General features: G+C 40.7%; 1 protein-coding gene across 1 annotated transcript in view; it reads left to right on the plus strand.

Moving 5' to 3' along the window:
- FGD5 (FYVE, RhoGEF and PH domain containing 5) overlaps nucleotides 1-23,392 on the plus strand; it is a 76,197-nt gene that overhangs the window by 23,102 nt on the left and 29,703 nt on the right. Inside the window, exons 3-9 of the mRNA XM_041459681.1 lie at nucleotides 1,245-1,374; nucleotides 4,074-4,132; nucleotides 4,243-4,273; nucleotides 16,836-16,987; nucleotides 18,766-18,922; nucleotides 19,351-19,438; nucleotides 22,300-22,350. Coding sequence (XP_041315615.1) covers nucleotides 1,245-1,374; nucleotides 4,074-4,132; nucleotides 4,243-4,273; nucleotides 16,836-16,987; nucleotides 18,766-18,922; nucleotides 19,351-19,438; nucleotides 22,300-22,350 — 668 coding nt within the window. The remainder of the gene's footprint in view (nucleotides 1-1,244; nucleotides 1,375-4,073; nucleotides 4,133-4,242; nucleotides 4,274-16,835; nucleotides 16,988-18,765; nucleotides 18,923-19,350; nucleotides 19,439-22,299; nucleotides 22,351-23,392) is intronic.

Consider the following 23,392-nt stretch of genomic DNA (forward strand, 5'->3'; position numbering starts at 1 on the left):
TGACATGGCTGGCCAACATGTCTACTAGAAAACATGGGGATGTCAGATTTTGTTTCTCAAGACAAAAGACTTGCCCTCTTGGCTGAACACAGGAACCTTGCCCTGGAAATGTAAAAAACTTGGGGCCACTGTGATGTATAAGCTGTATATAAACTCCCAGAATGACACTGTGGTCAAAAAACCAAATCTGATCCTTGAATGTGAAAATTCAGTAAAGTCAAGTAGGAATAGATGGGTTTTACAACTGATATATACGGCTTGGTATCCATCTTTTGCCAGTGCTGGAACAATGAGTTATGTGTTGCAGTACCAAGAGCCATATCAAAACTGAATGGCAGCAAAAGCTGATGCTAAAATGATTGGTAAATTGAATAATGCTAATGCATAATTGGATGAAGTTTAGAGATTTTAGAATTATTAAATGGTAAGTGGCATTATATAGTAAGACAGCAAAATCTTCACCTATTTCATATAAAAGTCAAAATTAAGGGACAACTTGAATACAGCTTGTGAGTACACAGTAACACAATCTGGAAGACTGGACACCAGTTCAGCAAAGGTTTAACAAGATCCAGCAACTGGAATTTGGAGCTAGGCATATACAGATCATCTTTAGTCATGCTTTGTAGAGGTTTTGAGATCACGGGCAATTTTAATTGGAATTTTAATTTTTTTAATAAAATGCTGCGAAGCCACAGGCCTGTATTGCACTGGCCTGTGTTTCACAGCAGCTCCAGTTCTCTTACTGCACAGCTTTCTCTGGGTTTTTGGAGCTGAATTCATGTTCCCTTGAAGCAATCCAAGGATTCTGGAACCAGAGTATCTTGTAGTTTAATTGATTATATTGGTATTACCATTATACTTTTCTCGTCCGTGTGATGTTTTCCCAGAAAACTATTGTCACAATGTCTAACTTCCATTTAAAAATGTTCCTGTGATTTTACTGAATCTATTTTGAAGGGCTGACTAGGGAGGAACAAAGCAGTTCTGGTTCCAACTAAGTACAAAGTTTTTACTCCAAACTGGGCCAGAGCACTGATCTCTTGGGGAAGCTTGAACAAGTTCAGTTAACTTCCCATTGATCCTTTCAGAGTCTTCTGCTTGCCCGAACGTTTGCCTTTCAACATAGCAGCCAAAAAACCCCTGCTTGATAAATCTTACTTTCCAAGCCCTGCAGGGATTCTCTGAGTAACAGTGAGTCTGGGAATAACACCATTGAGCTAGTCCATTCTGTTTTTCTGCAGTGCCTACACTGAGCCCTACAAGGTGTGCCCAGTCTCTGTGATGCCAATGGAAGCTGTCACATCGGATGAGGAACAAAAGAGTTCAGAAGATGATGAGAGCAGCCTTGGTGATCCCAGTCTCACCAACAAGGTAAAAAAACCCTAAAAATGGTTAATGCATGAAATCTGGGGAGGAAAAAGCAATTTGCAGAAGATCCTGGATTCTTAGCTCTATGCTTTTGGTCTGGTGCTCATTTAGAAATGGCAGAGCCATCAGTCCTTCACTCCCCCACTACACTAGGAATAATTTACCTCTACAGCACATGGCAAAGGCAAAGAATGTAGACTGAAGGTGGACAGTGAAGGCAACATAAACAGCAAGAAAGGCCTGACTTGAATGTCTGGAAAAAAACTCACTCCAAAGCATTTAGTTTCCATCTTGAGAATTTAAGATTACCTTGAGTCAAAAAAAGACAGATGGAGAAGACCTGCACTGTGCACAAACATGGACCAGTAAGCAGAGTCTAAAGGTCTCAAATCAAGCAGAGCAGCTACTGACTCAAAAGCAGCAGTACATAAGAATGACTTTGCTGCTCCTTACACATTTCCACTGTTTTCCAGACTCCAGGCATCATTCTGTTTTGCAAACCTTTAACATATTAGAAATATGCACTCATGTGCACACACACAAAACTGAAATATGCTGGAGTTGGGAACTGCAGATTTGTGTGCCTTGAGGAAGCACCTACTTCAGATGCCTTTCAAGGGACAGCTCTTGATTTACATAATTACGCAGATCCTCCAGGACAGCTGCAATCTAGCTCTTCAAGGATGGGATCTAGAAGACAGATGTGGATTGCTATTCCTTCACTCTCACTGATTTACAGAGCTAACCTGAAAAAGTGAATTGTTCTTGTAATGCCTCAGTTTGCTGTAAACTGCTACATTGTGCATAACAGTTACAAAAAGGGCATTTTGAAGTCACTCATATACCAAAGCTTATAAAACTGCTATGAGCCTCTGATTGTGACAGTAGCACTCTTGCCTGAGTACAATCAAGCTACAATACACCAGAATGCATTCAAGCTACAATACGCTCTGGAGTACAACACACACATAGTAAAATGCATGAGGAGATGCAATTTGTCCATGTTAGCATGGCAAGTTAGTGGCGCACACAGCGATGGAGCTTCTGCTTCCATGTTTTCATGAGTTGCCCTGCTTTGAAATGCAAAGGATACTCCAAAAGAGTACTCCAGAGGAGTGACTTGTACAATGCTTCTGGTTTAGAAAATTGTTCTATGATCTACCTGTGCTGCTCTTAGGCCAAACAATTCCATCCTAGCCCCATGGAGGCAGCTTTGCCCCCAGCCCCACAATTTTTTTAAGCTGGATCTGTTTGGTTCAGTTTTTTAAGGAGACCAGTCTGGTTCTGCTCAAGGTCATGCAAACAGCTGGGTCAGCACAACTGAGAGCTGGCACTATACTTAGAGGGGAGTGACTGGCACTGCCACCGATGTGCCATCAATCTTTATGATTAATATGTCATAGGCAAAATTCAGGGACTTCAGTGTCACATAGTCTGTCTAGAGCATGTCTGAGAGTGTCTCTATGCATTGTCTGTCTTGGGTTATTTAGCTGCTGTTTGTTTAACCAGGAAATTAACTCTGAGATACACAACAGTGTCTGTAGACAGATTTCTGGGAACAGGGGATAGAGTGGGTGCAGGTCCCTCAACTATTCACTCTCTGAAACAAAGTCCAAGTGATTATTATACGTCTGCAAAGCTGCCAGCGTTTTAGAAATCTTTACTCCGTGCAGCCAGTCATGTGCCTGGTCCTGTGGTATAGCTCTCTCCCAGCTCCCTCTTCAGAAGCTTCCTTCTGGGCCTTGGTCCAAGCCTTTGCTTAGCAGATGGAGGCCATGGCAGCCATGTAGGGACCCTTGACTTTCTGCTTCACTGAGTCTTCTTACCAGCATACTTGGTCTGGCAAGCAATATCACAAAGACTTGATACTGCACTCATTTCCCCTGAGTCCACTTTAGATCACTGAGGGCTGCATTTCTTTGTGACTACTAGACCAGTGTTTTAGCTCCTTACTTCATCACTGTTGAAAAAGTCAAACTTTTCCCAGTACATTCCCTGCAGTACATATTTCTGTGCTTTGGCCATCTCTCACCATAAGGATGAATCATGAATTAGGAGCAAAATACTATTAGCCACTTGCACCTCAGAGACATACAGTTTGCTTCTTTCACAGTCTGTGTCTTCCAAGATGCCTACCAGTTAAGTAAACGCCTTGAGATTTCAAACAATGTTATCTGGTGAAGTACTGAACTAATTCTGGAGATAGTTGTGGCCGTTTAGTTTAGACACTTTTTTTAGTATGCAATAAAACCCTTTGCCCCATTTGCTTCTAAAGGTCTCACTGACAGCAGTCAGAACTGTTTGGAATATGATAATTTTGATAAAGAACTCCTCTTTCCAAGTGGTATATCCTCAACAGCTGTGAAGCTAGCCTGGTCAAAGTTAAGCATTTTCTGCTTCTTTGACAAATTTTTGACCTGTAAAAATCCACAGAAAATTTCACTCCTCCTCCTTCAATAACAAGACATTTTTCAAACTTGCCATCTGTATCAGCAGCTATTACATTGTACTGTATTACTAGTATTTGAATTGGGGAAAATGGCCTGTTGTGGAAAGTGCAGGATTCCAGACACTAAACAATAAATAATTAAAGTCTGGTCACTGTTTTTACTATAGAAATATGCCAGTTTAAAGTGCTCTCTAACACTACTTTACTTTGTAGAATGAGAAATCTCCTAATAGTTTCTGACTTCTGTTGACAGAAAGAAGGCCAGTCCAGAGCTTACCTCATTGCCCAGGAACTAATGTCTTCAGAAAAATTGTGAGTTTGTTTTTATAATCTACCTGTTGCGCTTCTAAAATTAAAGCTATGCAGTCCACCCTTCAGTGTTTATTTGATGGCAGTTAATAAAAGTTTGTCTCTCTCCCCAGATATGTGGAAATGCTCCAGTTGTTACGTATGGTAAGTAAATAATTTTAATCACTGAAACCTAGATACCGTTTTATTTAGCTGCAACTTAAAAGACATAAAAGCACTGAAGGGATTTGAGGAGGAATGGCTTACAGTGAACCATTCAAATCTATTATTTGTCATCTAGAGGGAAAAGCATTGGCCAACAGTTGGGGCTTGTTGAGGTTGAGACTGGTGTAAAATGCATAACAAGCCTAGTGCAGAGAAGGAAATGGTGATAAACAGGGGTGGACACTCTCCCTTCAGAGTGAGACAGATGGGAATAGAGCTATGAAGCATGGGGATTTGGTTTCAATGGACTCACTCTGCTTGCATTTAAGCTTCTTGTTTTCTAATAATGCAGTATTGGTAATAGCCAGTGTGCTCTGGGTATCCACACTGTGTCACAGTGTTTTGGTTTAAGACAATTTAAGGGGCACATACTCTAAAATGAGTTACCTCCCCACTGATTTAACAAATCCTATTCCACCAATCACTTTTCACTTATATCTACTCCTGTTCCTTTCTGGAATAGGAGTAGATAAAAGTGAAAAAACAGCAGTCTATAAAAAAGAAACAGCAACAGGCAAAAAATAATAGTAATCCTCATTAGTTACAAAGTTGCTGAGCTCTCACTGACTCCCGAAAAAACATAAACTCCAAAGGGCAGAGTAACTCCTATCCCAAGACGACTCCCTCCGCAGCCCAGAGCATGTCGGAGACAAAGGGAAAATGTCAGAGAAACCCCTAAGACGGCACCCTCGGCAGACAACTGCATATGGGGAGACAAAGATGGCAGCAGCTCTCCTCCCTCTCATCTCTCGAGCAGCAGCAGCTCCACTGACAAAGGTGGCCGGCGCCCTCAGGCATCTGGAGCTTGGGAACTGAAGAACTCGGTGAATCTGCAGTGCCAGCTTCTGCCTGTCCCTAGGCTGGCGGCATCCAACCAGCATCAGCACTGCAGCCTCCAGGCCACTGGTGCTGGTGCTGTGCTGCTCTCTCGGGTCCCTGTTCTGATGGGGGCTAGGGAGAAAACGGACTCTCAAGCACACATAGAACAGTGGCTCAACCTCAACCCGTGCCAGCCTTCCTCTGCAGACAGATGTTGTAAAATTCACTCTGAAAGGTTTTGATTTTGAAATGCAGCCTCTCAGGTTGCTACTGTTGCCACCTAGAAGCAACTCCCTCCTAAGGCCAGGGGGAAACAAGAACAAAACAAAGCCTGTCCGTGCACTGCCTCAGCTATCTTGCCGTGCAAGAACAATAGGGAAAATTCGAGCAAGAGCAAAGAGGCAAGAGAGCTCTGCTTGGGCAAGCTTAACTTGAAAAAGACGGACACCTTCTGGTTCTGCTTCTGGCTGCACCATGGGGTCTTAATGAGACAGTAAAAATTCTGGTCTCAGATAGGTATGGAATACAAAAAAATTTTGGGTTAGGCAAGACACACAGCTAACCACCATGGAGAAAATACAGATTCTGGTGTCAGAAACGTGTGAGAGAACACCCAGAAATAATCACTTTTAGTGCCTGATAAAGAATTCTTGCATGGCATAAACTGACTGGCAGCTTTGTAATGGAATACTCTCTGTCCCTTTAACAGATCTTCCTCTGCTTCCCTGGAGACTGGTACACAGCTTAGGTGGCCTTGCTGTCAGTATCTTTCTTGGCTGTTAGTTGAAAGATAGTAAGGAGTAATAGCCACCACACAAAGCATACTGCTGCTATTTCCACTGCTTCTTGGAAAGAAATTTCCTGAGAAGGGAAAAAGTAACCCCAGGTTGTCCTTGGAGGACACCCCAAACACTAGCAGTGGAACTGGAACTCTGATGGGGACAAAATTAATGAGGTTAGAACTCAAAGGAGACTAAGTGTGATGATGTCACTGAATTGGGAGGAGCTGTCGATTCCCTCAAGGGCAGCATAGCCTTGCAGGCACGCCTCGACAAATTAGATAGATGGGCCATCATCAGCCATCATCATATGGAGTTTGACAAGGACAAGTGCCAGATTCGGTGCCTGGGACAGGGCAACCCTGGCTGTATATATAGACTGAGGAACAAGAGGTTGGAGAGCAGTGCTGTGGAAAGGGACCTGGAGGTCCTGCTCAATGGTCAGTTGGATCTGTGTTAGCTGTGCCCTGGCAGCCAGGAGGGCCAACGGTGTCCTGGGGGGCATTAGGCACAGCAGGACCATGAGGGGATTGTCCTGCTCTGCTCTGCACTGGTATGATCTCACCTTGTGTCCTGAGGGCAGTTTTGGGCACCACATTATAAAAAATACATTAAGCTATTAGAGAGGGTCCAAAGGAGGCCATGAGGATGGGGACATGTTTGGAGGGGAAGCCTTATGAGGAGTCACTGAAGACACTTGGTTTGTTCAGCCTGGAGAAGGAGAGACTGAAGTCATACCTCACTGAGATCTTCAACATCCTCTTGAGGGGCAGCAGAGGGACAGGTCCAATCTCTTCACTCTCATGACTCAAGAGAATGGCTGGAGCAGAATCAGCAGAAGTTTAGGTTGGGTATTAGAAAAAAGGTTTTCACCTAAAAGGCGGTTGAATATGGAAACAGGCTTCCCTGGGAAGTGGTCACAGCACCAAACCTGTCTGAGTCCGAAGAAGCATTTGGACAATTCTCTTGGCCACAGTATGGAATTCTTGGAGTGTCCTATAAAGGGCCAGGAGTTGGACTTGACAATCCTGATTGGTCCCTTGTGACTTGCATATTCTATGTTTCTATGATATTGCTGCCTGCTCATCATGTCTCTCAAGCAATCTACCAAAGCAGTAGAACCAGTCACTTTAAGGGACTTAGATGCTTATCTAATTAATTTGCTGGTACTTTGATAAATTGGTGATAACCTGCCTAGCCATTTTCCTCCTCTGTCCTGGCTTTCCTCTGATTTCTGCACCACCAAACATGTTATTTGACACCAGTGAGACAAAGCTGTAGTTATCCACTGTTCCCTGGGGAAGCCAGGGTGCTTTCTTTACCTGTGGGATACAGGGCTTCTGACCATTGAGAACACTCAAGGCTCCTTACTGAAATTAATTATTTCCTAAAGTATCACCAAGAAAAAGAAAAGGAAAAGGCTCTGCCAGCATCAGAGAAGAGAAATATCTATACAGGAAATTACCTTGCACAGAAGGTATTAGTCACTGTGCACCTTCATTAAAATATTCTTCGTCTATTTAGTTTTCCATTTCCAAATACATTTGTGCTTTGGTACATTATAGACAGCATGTAAAAGCAGACCTGTAAAAGCGCATATACGGTGGAGGGAGAGCATTTAATGGAGGTGTCTAGGAGAGGCCTCTCATTTGCATTACATCCTGGCATTTTCCATACACCTCTAGGAGATAAAAGTGGGTTACTAATGCCAGAAGACTTTTCAATATATATGTCCAAACTTGAAATGCACATCAGTGCCTTTATCCACAGTATAAATGGCTGCACACCCTCATGGCTGCTATAGCACCGTGCTGCTGTCAGGCTGCCTTGCCTATGCTATTGCTGGGTCAGGAAAGAAATGCTTCAGGACTTTCCCCATCCCTTTCCTTTTCTGCTTCCTCTGGTAAATCCCTGTGTACTGAAATTTGTTCCCCTGCCTGCCCATCCCACTCTTTTCTGGAGAAAAGAGATCTTATGAATATTTAGCATGTTCTCATTATTTCCCTAGTTATGAAAGAAATTAAGGAAAATAGAAAGAGAAAAAAGAGAGAAGTTAATATGTCAAATGAAAGTAAGAAATGGGCCTAAAGTAAACCCTTGAATGAATGCACTGGTGGGCAAAGTTAAGCCACTTATAGGTTGTGAAATGCCAGAATAACTGTAACCATGCACTGTGACATTTCCTGTCCCAATTCCCTGGGTAAGAAAGTTCAATAACATCTCATCAGTTTTAGAACTGGAAAGAGCCATAGGACAGATGAGCAGTCACCAACCATATGGAGTTTAAGAAGGGCAAAATCATGATTTTGATTAACTATTTCCTTATACCGTGGAAAAGTTCTTATGTGTCTTGACCCATACACTCCTTTAGGGGTTACAGGCGGCATTTCTTCAGCAGAGCCAGCAAGCAAGTTTCTCAGATAAGATTTAATTGTTTGTATGAGTTGGCTTTCTAACTAGTGAGGATGTATGAATGGAACCTGTGTCAGAGAATGAGGGAGAAGAGAGAAACGGGCAGCCTATTTTCACATTTGTCTGCTAGTTCAGGCACACTTTGGTTTAGAAAAAGTCAAAAATCTTTATGGGAACAGGATCAGAGGGTATGTTTCTGCATTTCATTGATTGCTTGTCACCCTGGCATACCCCATTTCTACTGGTAGAGGCTGACGTCTGTATGATACCTACCTACTGTGGTGGCATTCAGAAATAATCTGCAGGTTTCTCCATTGCAAACACATTCAATCTAGAAAACACTGTCACTTATTCCATCCCAACTAATGTTGGACCTTTGTATTTGCCTGTTACCCAGTATTGTGCAGAATATCTAGAGAAACTATTACCAATATTGCAACATGCAAGTCCCTTAGAATATAGGGGTAATGTTGGTTATTGCCTAACCAAATCAATATTTTCAATACTGCCATAACACTAAAAGTTATGATAATCTAATTGCTCCTTTTCTGTATTTGAATATTTTAAGAATAGTCACATCAGCAAAAGATCAAGTTTTCCCGTGCACTTGCTGTTGACACAAATTCCCTTAGCAGATTTCAGAAGCAACCAAGAGTGCCCACAGTCACCAAATTGCTCTTAAGGTACAACACACCATTCATGGCCAGTTAGGACCTTCCTTGACAGCATTCCTCAATCCAGGCATGCATTTCTGTTTCCCATCACCAACTTTCTCAAGAAAACCGTTTCTAAATGTTTAGCATCAAGTCTCAAGTTTCATCTTCTCATGTAAACCCACATATTGGTAAGAAAGGCAAAGAACTAAACCACACCCTAGCTGGTTTCAGAAAGGAAAAAAAAAGGCTTTTCTTAAGCCTGCAGCAAGAGCAATTTCCCATCTCACTTCCAGGCTTGGCTAGTGCTGCTGTTCATTCAGCATAACAGATTCTGTTTGGCCTTTCAGTGGAGACTTTAATAAACTGATTGATTGCCAAAATGATGACATTTCCCTACGCCCACTCTGCTATTGAACTGAAAGACTGGAAACATTGTGTTAGCTCACAAACTTGTATCCGTTGGTGTGGTAGTAGTGATAATAATCTAAAAGGTTTGCTGTTACTTGCCCTACTCAAAGGTAATGCAGTTCTCTGGAGCAGTGAGTTCAGGACTCATTCTGGTCTGAGCAGGTGGAACTGGCAGGGCCTTCTAGTCCAAGTTTATGACCTCTTGGTGCTCACAGTTTTTCCAAAGTCGATTAGTCTTTGAATTTCCTTCAGAATCATTTAATCTTCAAGTTTTGTCATTCTATCTCCTATTATGCTTCCCCAGCAGTGCAGGCTGCACTTGACATCCTTTTCTTAGTAGTTGGTCCTGAACAAAATGCTGCAGGTGGCTTTCTCAGCTTAAAATGTCACACATCACCAAGATGGTTTATTTGCTTCCCCTCAGCTGGTCTGTTTCAGATGGCTTTACAAGATGTACACAAATGAAACCTAGTGCGACTCAGATTTCTTCAGGATGTCAGTCTGTATGGGACCAAGCATTTCCTTGATAGTGTATCACAGTCACGTTTATTTCGCCTTTCTTTGATAGTGGACCATGTTCATGTTTATTTTGCTTTGGCTTTTGTACATAAAATCTTTGTGTGTGCATAAACCCCTTTGAAGTTATTACTTCCCTCCAAGATATTTTCTGAATTAAGGACAGCTCTGCACTGAAAAGACATCAGCCCCAACACCTCCTTTGAAAAAGAAAATTGACCCTGTTTCCTGGTTTGCATTTTCCTCATAACAATGGATCACAATTGTTAGAAACAGAGACCCAGATTTATGCTTCCTAAGCATTTGGAGATATAGCTCCATATGATAAAGATTGATATGTGCTGGTTCTCCAGCCTTCAGAGCAGTTTGGAATTCAACCCTGCACTGGACATCCCAGTGTTCATGACTACAAAATAAATCTTAGGACGTAAAAAATAACAACATAATTTTACTGTTCAAGCCTCTAACTTAAGATTAAACCTCACTGATTAAACTCTACTTTCCGAATTCTTGTGTCTGGCACATTCTCAAGAACAAAAAAATAACTGTCTAATTTAGGAACCACTGCTACATGATAGACAATACAGAATTCATTCTAATCATTTACACTTCCAGTGGATGATTTGCTGAGCCTTTTTTATGACTGTGAATTTCTTGGATGATGTTCAAAGTTCTGCTGGACCAATCAAGTCATTACTTTCCTAATAAAATGTTTTAGTGAATGCAATGTGCTAGCTAAACAAAGAGCTATCTCACTGTTAGGCCCTCTGAAGCTCTTATAACAGCCTAAGGACACACTGTTAAAAAAGAATAGCCTGCTCTCACTTACACTAGGCTGATTTTTTTCTCATTTATTTATTCATTGTTGTCTTCTTCAGCAGTAGGAAAATAACTATGTATTGGCCAGGGAGCTTCTACAGTGGGAATGTTGAGCCAAAATAGCTTTCAGATAATCTGTATATCTCTTAAAAGGAGAAGGAAGCCACACCAGCCACACATCTGGATCAGGACAATTCCCTGGTAAAAAGCTGCACTGATACAGTATTCTCAGTGCATACTGTACAGTCTGCTGGTTCTGAAATTCATTTGCAGTGTTTTGGATGAATGTGTCTATTTGGCTGCATGTGAGTGTGTGCTGAGGTCAGGGTTCCTGACCTAGATTGTACCCTGTATGGCAGGATAAGGGACTAATTGTAGCTGCTGCAATAGCATTTTCTGCTCTTCATCTGGCATTGTTTCTGCTGAGGCCAGCAGTGAGAAATGTGAGATCACTGCTCCATATAGATCAGAGGTCATTCAGTCTACTGTAGGAGATGTGCCACTTTTTCATTCAGGAGTGCCACTTTCATCTTTCGGAGAGGAGCTGCTGACTGTGATGCAGATACCTCCAAGAACCTCCATGAATCAGATTTGGTTCATACAATACTGTACACCACCTCATGTCTGCACTTGGCTTTAATATGGGGGCTGTCTTTTCTCCCTTTGAACTCTTCACCCTCCCCTCAGGTATAATACCTAGGTGTCCAGAGAAGCTTTGGATTCTGTAAAATGCAGAATCTATTAAATCCAGCTTCATTCTAGAAGTGAGAGTGATTGTAAAATCCTGCACCATTTTATGCAATTAGTATAGACTTTACTTACATAATTTGAGCTGCAGCAAGATTTCCTCTTGTCCTCCCTCACTGCCTTACAAAGTGTCAAATATGACTTCCCATTAGTATCAATCCATTAAAATACCATCTTGACTAGGGAAGAAATTGCAACTGTAGATATACTTGTAAAATTATTTTATTTGCATCTATGTTGATGTATGTATGTATTTTGCTGAAAAGCATAAAAGTTTGGATGGCAGGTAGGTGTTGTGGTGTGAACAAGGTAAAAACACGCTGTGTGCAGACATGAGTTCTGTAGCTGAAGTGCCAGTATCCCCACATGAAGACAAATGCAAAAAAATAGCTGTGGTTTTCCACTAATGCATCTGCTCTGTACACTCACTCTCTTTTTATTTTTTTTTTCAGTGTTATTCTCTAATGGAAACTCGCACATCTATTTTGAAAATTGTAGAAATATCCCAGGGGAATTTATTCACCCATCAGACCATTCCCTTTTCTTTAATAAGGACTAGAGATATATGCAGAAAAGCTGATTCAGCCATGACAGCAGTAGAGGTCAGACCTCTGGTTTGTGTAAACTTACATAGTTTTTCTCTGGCAGGTCACTGCAAGAACAGCAGATGATTAACATCTTCAAAGCATTGCATTGCATTATTTTGAGTTGAGATTTTTTTACCTTGTTAACAACAACGTGAAGCTAATTCAAAATCTGGGAAGCAGTTCAGCTCTATTCTGCTTTGTAGAACCTTTGTTCCTCCCAATGAGACAATGCAGTAAAGAGCAAGTTGAGACTTCATTTTCAAGACCTGAAATCAAGGTCACCCATAATCCTTAGACTGCAGGCATTCAGAGCTTTTCTAATTCAGCCACAATCTAGCAATCTGTTCCTTCTAGTACAATGTGCACTTTTTGTTCACAGAAATACTATTTGTTTCAAATATTTCTCTTGACCTATTAAAGAGTGGCTTTGCTCTACAATCACCATTTTCTACTATCTCAAATGCAGGCCTGATGCTAGAAACACAATGCTGTGAGCCAGTGAGAAAGAATCAATCCCCACCTGCAGAGGAACTGCTGGTCAAACCATAGGACTAAAAATTAGTATTGGCAAAGACAATATTAATGGTGGTGTACTCCTTTCTCATTCTGCTCTCCTGCCATGTGGTCAATATGCAAGGACTAGGATTTTCATTATGACTAGATTAGAATTGCCTATGCTAGTGCTTTAAAGATGAAAAATAAGAAACCCAAGCAAATCAAGCAACTGATCAGCATTTCTTGGACAATTCTAAAAGGTCTTTCAAATAGAGCTCTCTCTTTATCTACACCTGTAAGTAAAAATTCCAACTTTCTCTTCTTTAGTGTACTCAGGTTTCTAATATTCATAGTTGCTTTCAACCCATTGCAGATGGCAGAACCATTAGCTTTTTACAGTAAAGGTAGAAATTAACTTCAGTCCTATCATTTTCTGACTACCTCTACTAGACTGGTTGTAGCAGTACCAGTTCCCAGGGATTCATTCATCCCCATTGGATGAACTGATCTAATTTGGCCTGTTCTGTTATATACAGAAAAAAAAAAAAAAAAAAAAAAAAAAAAAAAAAAAAAAAAAAAAAAAAAAAAAAAAAACCAAAAAAAAACCACCACCCAGACATTCTGAATCCAGAATTAATTACTGCACTCCAAATTATTTTCAAGTATAAGTTGAAGGAGTCACCCAACATAGCATATACTTATATATGTACAGAGAGGCAGTTTTTTTCTCCGGGGTAAACTACCTGCCTGATAAATTGTTTACCTGACAAGAGATTGGTTTTCCTTCCTTTCACTAGGTTAAATGTTAAAGGTTAAATGTTCTCATTTTACTCATTTAGCTAATAAAGGCTAACTAGCAGTAGGGTGGAACTACAGAAATTATAACAGTGTGTATGGGAGGTATCCATCTTGCAAAATGTCTGTTGACACATGTACAGGATTGCTACAGTTGAAATTTGCAGATGGACTCCAAAGCACATTCACCCCCATTGTTGGAGAGAAATGATACACAAACTCACTGTTTCTGCATCTGTTCACAAAATCATGGAAGCTAAATCCAGAATTAACTCTTGTCCAATTAACTACACCTCTTGCCCTTTTATTAGAATATCACATTTCATATAGATGTTGAATCCTGTACAGAACTTTCTCGATAAGTGCTCAGCCAAAAACCTCTGGTTGCTGGCATTTCTGACTTCTTTGAAAGAGTACCTAGAAATAACTACATGCTACAAAAGTGTCAAGGTTGCTGATCCTAGGTAAATTGACCTTTCTGTAGCCTGGAGCCACGTACCTAATTTTTTTTCACCCAAAACCTCACACCCTAGCTGTTTCCTGTTAGTATCAGCCGGCACTCCCAGCATCAGTAAAGCCAGCTCATATCCCAGCATCCTGCGGGGAGGCTCATCACTGCAAAGAGGGCGTCAGATTCTCTTCCAAGAGCCAGATAGGCTGAGCTCACATAAACCATAAGATCTTGTTGAAACCCTGCATTCCTCCTGGCCTCATACTTTTATAACGAACTCCAGGTTACAGTCCCCATTTACAGCAGAGAACAGAATTCTTCAGAGGCATCTCTGGAGGGAAAAGACGTAACTTGTGTGTTACATTAGTGACGTTCACAAACAAAAGAAGAAAAACACCCCAAACCAACAACCTTTGTGGCTGTGGAGTTTGATCCCCTTTGTTTCACTTCGTTATTTGTAGAGTTTATATCAGGGATGTTAAGGATATGCCCATTTGATGGTTATAAAGGGCTTATTTATGGATGCCCAAAATGTAATGAAAAGAACTTTATGTTTCAGAAATGTATTTTTATAGCTGAGTTACTAATCTTCTGTGTAACTAGGCTGCTTGGGTTATGCTTTCTCATGCACATGCAGGTACAGGCATAAGACTGGTATGAGATCTGTAGGCGCATCCAACCCTGGATGAGACTGAGCTTTGTAGCTATCACACCAGAGCCCTGAACTGAGCAACTTCATTTCATGAAGCTATTTTAAGAAAGCTTTGATCAGTCAGGGTATTGTATGGACTCAGTGTTTAGTACCTCCTGTACTTAGATATTGGGCTTTTGTGAGAGACTTGGAAACCTTCAGGTGCCATGACTGATTACAGTTAGTGAGATTGGAAAAGCACTTTGCATGTGATTAATGGCCTCAGAGACAGTCGGCATTTTCAACAATTACATAATTGTTTTTTAATGGATGTTTATAGTGATTACCGTTATGCTGCAGGGTTTTTGTTAATCATTAGAAAGCTGACTATCCAGGCAACTGGAATTTAATTATTTGTCTGAGAATTCATTATAATCAAGGGGACAGACAATTAATAACTAATTAAATCTACTGAGATGCTGTGGGAAAGGAGTGTTAATCCCATTGCTTGTTGTGGTGGAAAGTGGACAGATACAGAGCTGTTTAATGTTAATTTGGAAAAGATGACATCTTTGTAATGTAATAGATTGCTTAAGCACATCACTAGTGAACTACAAGCTATTCACTTGAATAGGCACAATAAGCTGAGAGAACCTTTTAGATTCTTTCCCTGGTCTGGATTAATTATGATGACTGAGGACTTCTAACGGTTGCAGATTCCTTTGAGTTAGTAAAAGCATCCAGAAGAGAGATTGATCGGTTTAGTTGCTTGAAAAAGTTCTGGATTATACACTGGCTGAAACATGAACTTAGATCGGCTAACTCACATCAGAAAAAATTGGAAATTTAATAGCAAAACATTGGGATTATTTATGGTACTGGGGCAGGACATGTTGCAGAAATTAGACCCAGGTAATTAGGAAACATAGTAATACTTTTTCAGAAATCTTTATGATATTCTTTTATCCAGGATATCGTTAATCAAAAAGAAAACTGTCATGATGATCTTTTTTTTTACCTGGTTCTAGTGACTTTTCAGAAAACAAATGTTTCAGCTGTTATAGTTACTAAAAAACCCCAACATTGTCTATGTGTGACTCTTGGCTATTATCCATTAAATAATCCAGTCATCCCAGTTCATAGAGAGCCAGTGTGGACATTAAAGTTGACAGTAACAACAGAAAAGCCAGGAATTAATCTGAGAAAACTAAAACCTGATTTTGCCTGGAGTCAGTCCCTATCCACGAGAGAGGAATTTTGAAGTTCTTTGACTAGACTCTCTCCTATTCTATAAGAGCAGAACCTTTCAGCAGGATTACAGTCATACCAACCAGATCTCACCATGATGAAATCAATACAACAACCTTGATTTAATCAGTCCAAAATGGCAATCCAACGTATAGATTCACAGTGATGCATACTCTGATGAGTTGCTCGTACCTGGACATTCGCATGTTTTATGGAAGTCCGTTCTTTTTAGTCTCCTCCTTAATAACTCTATCTACTTTTAAAATAATTAACTAGACAGAAGCCGGAGTCATGAGAAATACCATGATAAATCCCAGTATGGCCCAGGGAAGTTCATAAGATTGTCCCTAAAAGTTCAGGGAACAGAATTTCATTTCTTGGCAACTCAAACCTGCGAAAGCATTTTGCTACATGCTCTGAAATAGGTGCCCTATTATGTACTAGAGTGGGCTACATTTTAATATAGAGGAAATTGCCCCTATGCCTACATAATTTATAAACCACTTCATGATGAAAACCATTTCTAATATGAGGAAGAAAGGAGTCAGGTTTTATATCAGGGAAAATTATTTGATCCATAATTTTAAGTTCAGAAGTATATCTAGTGCAAATTCTAGCACAAGGCATGTAGTTGTTAATGTTATTCATGTCAAGATGTTGGATCCCATGAGGTGAGAATCTCACCCTTCATTTTAAAAAATTACGGTTTGGGTTAAGAAACACTGTAAAAATGAGACAAACCACACCCATGAAAGCAGGGGGGAAAGGGAAGGTAAATAAAAATATACTAAATCATTGTATTCATAAGGGTCTTACAGCTTGATTTGAAAAATATTCCATTTTAGGTTGATAGCATTGTGGAATTCAGCTGAAACAGTGTATGAACTAATGGACAAAAGAAAACATATTCTATGATCTCCTTGCTGTACTGAACACTATTGCTGTTGATAGTACATCTTTTAAATCTTAGAAAGAATAGTTTAGGAGTCAAGAAATTGTAATAATAACTTCAGAAAAGATATTATATATTTTTTATAATATCAGATTTATAATTTCAGAAAAGAAATTTATAATTTCAGAAAAATATAATTTCAGAAAAGAAAAGTCAGTTTGCCTCATTTCAATGCTGTTGTTCACAGGATTTCTATGAAGGTGTCTTGAAAGTGCTTGGAGATGATGATGAAAACGAACAAGAGGAAGTTAAGCTCAAGCAAGGTTTAAGTGAACTCCCTGAAATTTATGAATTACACCAAGACATCCTGGAAGAACTGGAAGAGAGAGTCCTCAAATGGCAAGTACAGAATCACATAGTTTCATGGCCTTAACATATCCTCCACAGCAGGTGGGTGAATTCATTGGTGATCCCAGCAGAAATGAAAAGAATAGAATCTGAGCTACTTTGGCAGATTTTGCATACAGACAGGAAGGAGGTAAATGTAGAGGCTGTCAGGCTGAGAAATCAAATACTGAAATATGTGTGCAGTGAACAGCCCATGACTTTGAAATGGCCCCATCAGTCAATGTGAGAACAGCCAGCTTCATATGCATTATCCCTGGCCACTTCTCAGTCATCACCAAGTGGCTTCACATCCATGGCCTGAAGGTCACAAACTCATGTTGTGGAAAGCAAGAACAACTTACATCAGAACTGATCCTAAAGATCATCTTCTTACAGAAATCTACATAGCAGCTGTGTAGGTCTCAGTTAAGGGACAGCCCCATGCTCCCAGCACCAAGGCAGGGATCTGCTACCCTAGGCTTCCAAGCCAAACAGACTCTGGCAGCCTGTTAATGGGACTCCATCAAACATCCTTACAAGGAAAAGTTTTTCCATGAGAGAATAACACCATGAATAGGACAGACAATGCTCCAAAATTCATTCAGCTGAGGAGACCTCTGACTTAAGCCAGACTGCCAGGTTCTATTGAATGATGGACCATGAAGCCCCACACCTCCAACTTGCCAAACTCCAGGAGGCATTGGTCACTGAGAATGGGTGATTCTATTTCTGCACAGCCACTGAGCAATTAAGGAAGTTGGTTAAATGAGTAGAATTTTTCAGTAACAATCCTAAATGTAGGGCACAGGTCTCCTTGCAGCCCTGCTCTTCCCAAAGCATACAACAAGGTAAAGAGAGGCTAGAGGGAACTGTGTTTTGGTTTGTGCCCACCAAGGGACTGTTGAGAGAAAGACTTAAAAAGTGTCACCAATGATCTGTGATTTATACACTTAGAACAAAAACAGACATAGTGTTTCTGGGATCTAAAATGTCTTGGCTACTAAAGAAGCCACAACCCTACTCTAACAGCATGCTGCCAGCTAAGACAAAAGGAACACAACCATAAATACACTAAGAGTTCTGTGCAGAACTACTCTGTGACACTGGGGATAAAAGAGGACTGCATTGTAGATGCTGCCAGCACAACAGCGTATGTTATACGCCTGCACTCAAATAGGTTTCCAGGTCATTACCACACCTGAAACTTCCAGTAAGCCCTTCCCTGTGCCTGCACTCCCCCAGACACTCCGTCGCTCTGGACATCCCCAGGAACTCATGTTCCTCTTTTAAGTATGATTACTCTTTTGTGAACTCAGATTTTGTTCTGCTCTCTCCTTGTACATGCTTTACAAATATTTCAACACTGTGCATCTGAATACTTAGACAGATGACAGTGAGGCAGTGCTGAGAAACAGGCAGTGAAGGAGAGCTGAAGATCTGATATTACAACAAACGTTATATTCTCCCCCACAAACAGTGCTCAAAGCACTGCAGCAAGTGGAAGGTCTATTTACAGGAGCAGGACCCATGTTCTGAAAGAAGCCTCACAGTGTTGCTATGGCAGAGGCACAGCCAAAGGAACAGCCCCCATGGTGCCCATGCTACAGCAGCCTGTGGTGCTGTCAGTCTGTCCTGAAGCACTCCTTCTTTCCTGCTGTTCAGCCTAGGCTTTATGTGCACAGTGTATAAAGGCACTGTGGGTCTAATACAGCAAGCAAGTATGGCTCTGCTTCTTTCCTTTTATTTATTTATTTGTTTATTTGCTGCTTCTTTTCTTTCTGTGGACTTAGGGACGAACACCAGAAAGTTGCTGATGTTTTTCTCTCCAGAAAATCAAGGCTGAATCACCACACAACATACATTATGCAGTTTGACAGGAATTTGGCTTTGCTAGATGAAATGTGCCTTAAATATTCCCAATTGGCTACCATGATTCAGGAGTTTGAGGTAAGGTTCACATGGGTTTTTATGTGCACTAATGCATGGCTTTGCCATGGAGATTACTCAAGAATTTATTTTTTTTTCTGGAGCTCCACCAGTGTTCACAGATAGGGTAGAATGGAAGAATAGTCTTTTTTCACAGCCCTGGTGCTAAAACTGAATTGAGAAGTTCACTTGTGCATGATGTGTTTGTTTCTGTCTCTGTTGCCCACACACTCCTGTGTGTGCATAGAGAATTTGTGTTGCTGAATCTACAGATCCATGAGTATATTTTGCTGAAACATATTGGAGTGGTTTCTCAGTCACTTATTAACTTATGAAGCTCTTTGAGGACGTGTTAGAGTTAATAACTAGGATTAAAACTAAGATGACAATTTGCTGCTGAGCTTGCATTCCCCCTGATGTCTGTGTTTCTTCCCTTCCACTGAGGACAGCAAAGCTCCGGTGACAGCCCTTACAGTGTGAAACACCAGCTTCTGAAAGTGGTACACCGTGTCTTCCAGTATCGTGTGATGCTCACAGGTCAGTAGTATCACTCTCAAAAGAACCCAACCGAAACACTGCCCTGATGTTCTGTCCCTCCACTGTGCTACCTATTGATGCCCTAAAAGCTTAAAATAGGGCTAAAGCAGTATGGGATTTCTTGGGAACTTCAATATGCTTAGTTCAGGATTCAGTAAGTGTCAGGCTGCCTGGGAAGAGGCAGGCACTTCTACAGGACAGCGATGTTGAAAGGTCACAAAAAAGTATAGTCAGATGTTTTTAGCCATTCCTTCTTGGTTTTTTCCTTCTGTGAGTCAGGAGAGGCAGAGTTCAACCTCACTACCAACAAACAGGTGTGATTTCTAGTTATGTCGAGGGTAGTTATCAGAGACAGTAGAAGACAGGTGACCTTGGCAAGGAGACTCTGCACTTCATCCTCTATGACAGTGGCAAGCACCATCTTCTTTTCAACAAAGCAGTTGTAACCCAGTACTGCACCATAAGTCCTATGCACAGTACACTGAAAGCTAGTGATTAGTCAAAAAAACAGTCCAATTTTGCTGCATTGTAGGAGGCAGAGATATAAATTTACATTAACAGTACATTTACAGATTTTACATTTACAGTTATACCTTCCCTTTTACATTCAGGACCATATCTACAACTACTGTCTGAGTCTCTCCAAGGGGAGTTATGTTCCCTCTCTGCAAGCCACCCCAAATCTAGCAAGTCTGAGTCTGTGAGGAGAGTAGGCTTTCTGAAGCAGAATGTGGCCCCTAGAAAGAATTGTGAAGTTTAGAATTGTCTAGGGAAGGAAATGGTGAAATGTAGCAATAAAATTCAGTGTTGTCACGTAATTTAGTCAGAACACAAAAGAGCAATGATCCACAGACATAAAGATGGAGAAATATTTTGGAAGCATGCATATGTGGTGGACAAGGATGCAAGATTAGTCATGCATGGGACAGTAAAAAGGAAGTCATAAACCCTGCCCACATAGCCAATGAAGGGCATAGCGTACTAGAAGGGGCTTCTAAAAAAGAAGCAGAACAAAGTGACTATATGAAAACTTCATTAACAGCACAGATTACCAGCAGTTTCATCTTGCTCCAGACACTTTGATCAAGGATGCAACTCATTGTTCACAGCTGGGTTTGCTTTTTCAGTACAAGCAATACAAATGAACACTGGATTCCAATATTAGGACCTACCTTCTGTCGGACTTTCTTCCCTCTCTTGGTGTGTCTACATTAAGGGCAACTTCCCAGACTTGTGGCTTGCAGTACTTAGCAGTCTTCTCATGATCCACAGTGTTTATGGTGCATGCACACACATACTGCATTTATGTGAAAGGAATTGGCATATCCCACTCAGAAATAGCCCTTCTATCCTCTGTTTTCCCATTTATGTGGTCCACAAGATAAATTGCAAACATGCAGCATGGTATTTTGTGAGAAAGCTGGAAGGGCTTCAGTGAAATTCCACTGATTGGATTTCATCTATGCTTGAAACAACTTGAGCTCCTTCTTGTCCCATGTACTAACACTAACTGGGAAAATGAAAGCTTTTGTGTATACTGAGATGAGGTCTACTGCATTAAGATACTACAGAAAATAGGTTTACTAGTTTAGTTCTTCACCTGAAGAAACCAAGACCCTTTTTGACTGCTAGGACAGAATGAGTCTGGAACAGTGCAGTCCTTTAGATTCTCATGTGTACTTGTGTGATAACTGGCTGATTCTACCAGATAAGGAAGGAGTAATTTATGAGGATATTGGTTACCATTTATGGCACCACAACCAAAAGGATTTGTCCGCTCAGTCCACAGCTGAGGACAGAGCTTGCAGTGGTGAAAAGGAACACTAAATATTGCCTGACAACATCACACAACCCCTTCCTGCCTGCCTGAGTACAGGCAGATGCTTTCCAGAATGCAGGTAAAAGCCAGGTGAAGTTCAGGATGCCAGGGAAAACACAGAACTAGAAAAAGAAATGTGTATGGATAAGACATTCAAGGGAACAAACATCCATGCCCAGCACCATTCTCAGCAAAGAGGTCTAGTTCTTCGATGCAGGATTTAGGAGTCTGGACTAATCAGCAAGATAAGAATGAAGTATTTCCAGGCTAGGGTCTTTAAACTGTAGCACTTACATACTACAGTCTTTAAAAGCACAAAGACCCAGACACAGAATAAGCAGGTGGTCCAAGAAAAATAGTCAAAAAAACACTGGTTAAAGGTTTGTATATAATGCAAATATAATTGCTGTCACACTAAGAACCTATTTTCAAGTGATTGAGTTTGGTAGTAATTATTTGAACCCTGCTTGTACAGGACTAGTGTCTCCTTCCTGTGCCCATAAAAAGCATATGTTTCATTTCGTCTAACTGCAAATATAGCCAACAGCATTCATTCAGATGGGAAATCAGAATTAACTAGAAAAAGAGTTATTTGTAAAGTGGTGCTACTCAGCAACTCTCTTGACTGAGGAACATTTTTGACACAGTTTATTTATACCTGCTAAGTTATGTGAGCCCAAATGTGTATCAATGCTCTTGCATTGGTTCTCTAAGTAAAATACGATCAAAGACGAATTTTGCTTTGGAAATAGGCTATATATACACTTAATGATTTGGGAATAAAGTGCTGTGGGACTGTGGATGCCCCATTCATGGAAGCATTCAAAGCCCAGGCTGGATGGGGCTTGGGGCAGCCTGGTCTGTTGGAAAGTGTTCCAGACCATGGCAGAGAGATTAGAACAAGATGATACTTAATGTCCCTTCCAACCCCAACCAGTGTGTGATTTTGTGATTAGGATTTAATGTTTTAGCTAACAACACTACAAATTATGTTGATCTGAATTCTGATTATTGGATGTCTGTGTTTGATTGTTTACTACAGATTACTTGAATAATCTTTGTCCTGATTCTACAGAGTATGAAGCCACACAAGGTAAAATGAAATTGGTAGAAGAAAACTTCCGTTTTGCTAACATTGCTTCTAAAGAGGTGCAAGATTTCTATACTGGTAGTATATATAAGATGATTCCTTTAAAGATTTTGCATTAATAGGTTAGATGTAAAATCTATAAAAACTGATTACTAATTTAGACAAATTATTTAGGACAAGAATTGTATATTTTTATTTTTAATTGAAACATAATGGAACTTAGGGAAGAAGAAAACATCTATGCAGGCATAGTGCAGACACTGTAGTTTTGCCCCAGTCATTGAGGAAATCCTAGTCCTCTTTGGCTTTGTAAATATTTGGCCTGGTCATTGTAAAATTAAGTCAGATGTCTCCCCCTCCCTGATTGTGTACCATTAGCTATGGTATGCCTGCTGTGCTCTGTGAACTTGGGAGAAACCAAGGAGATTTTAATTGCATATCTGTATTCTGTTTTCCTTAACTTTATGTAAAGTTGAAAGACATTGCATAAAAAGCAGTTCTGCAAAATCAGGAACAAATCCACTGCTAACACCATCTTTTAGAACACATGAGATATATAAAGCAGAAGTCTCTTACTCCCACTGAAATCATAGCAAGGTTTAGTGGTGATGTCTGTGGGAGTATTTTCCAGGCTGGAGTAAGCAGCAGTAACATTGTATTAATGAAATCAATTCACCTCTCTTACACTACTTATAAATTCAAACCAACTCATAGCAATAAAGTCAGTGGTTGACTGAAAGTCAGTTTATTCTGCCCAAGAGCAGAGACTCATGCAAAATGTAGTACCCTAGTCACTGATGGTAGAACTACAGCTATACCAGTAATTTAAACAGGGCAGACACTCAAGCCCTCTGACCACAACTGCCTATCTCATTTTGGTTAGGAGATGCTTGTGCCATTCCTAGTCAGCATGCTCCCAGAAATGGCCAGAAATTGATAGAAAGCCCTGTGCCACAGGGAAAGGGATGTGAAAGAGGGACCTGAGCCATGTTATGCCACTGCTCTGTGCCAGCAAACATGTCCTAGCCCAGGTTATTTGCCAGTG

The sequence above is a fragment of the Pyrgilauda ruficollis genome, unplaced genomic scaffold (assembly GCF_017590135.1).
Source record: "Pyrgilauda ruficollis isolate IOZ18807 unplaced genomic scaffold, ASM1759013v1 scaffold10, whole genome shotgun sequence".
NCBI lineage: Eukaryota > Metazoa > Chordata > Aves > Passeriformes > Passeridae > Pyrgilauda > Pyrgilauda ruficollis.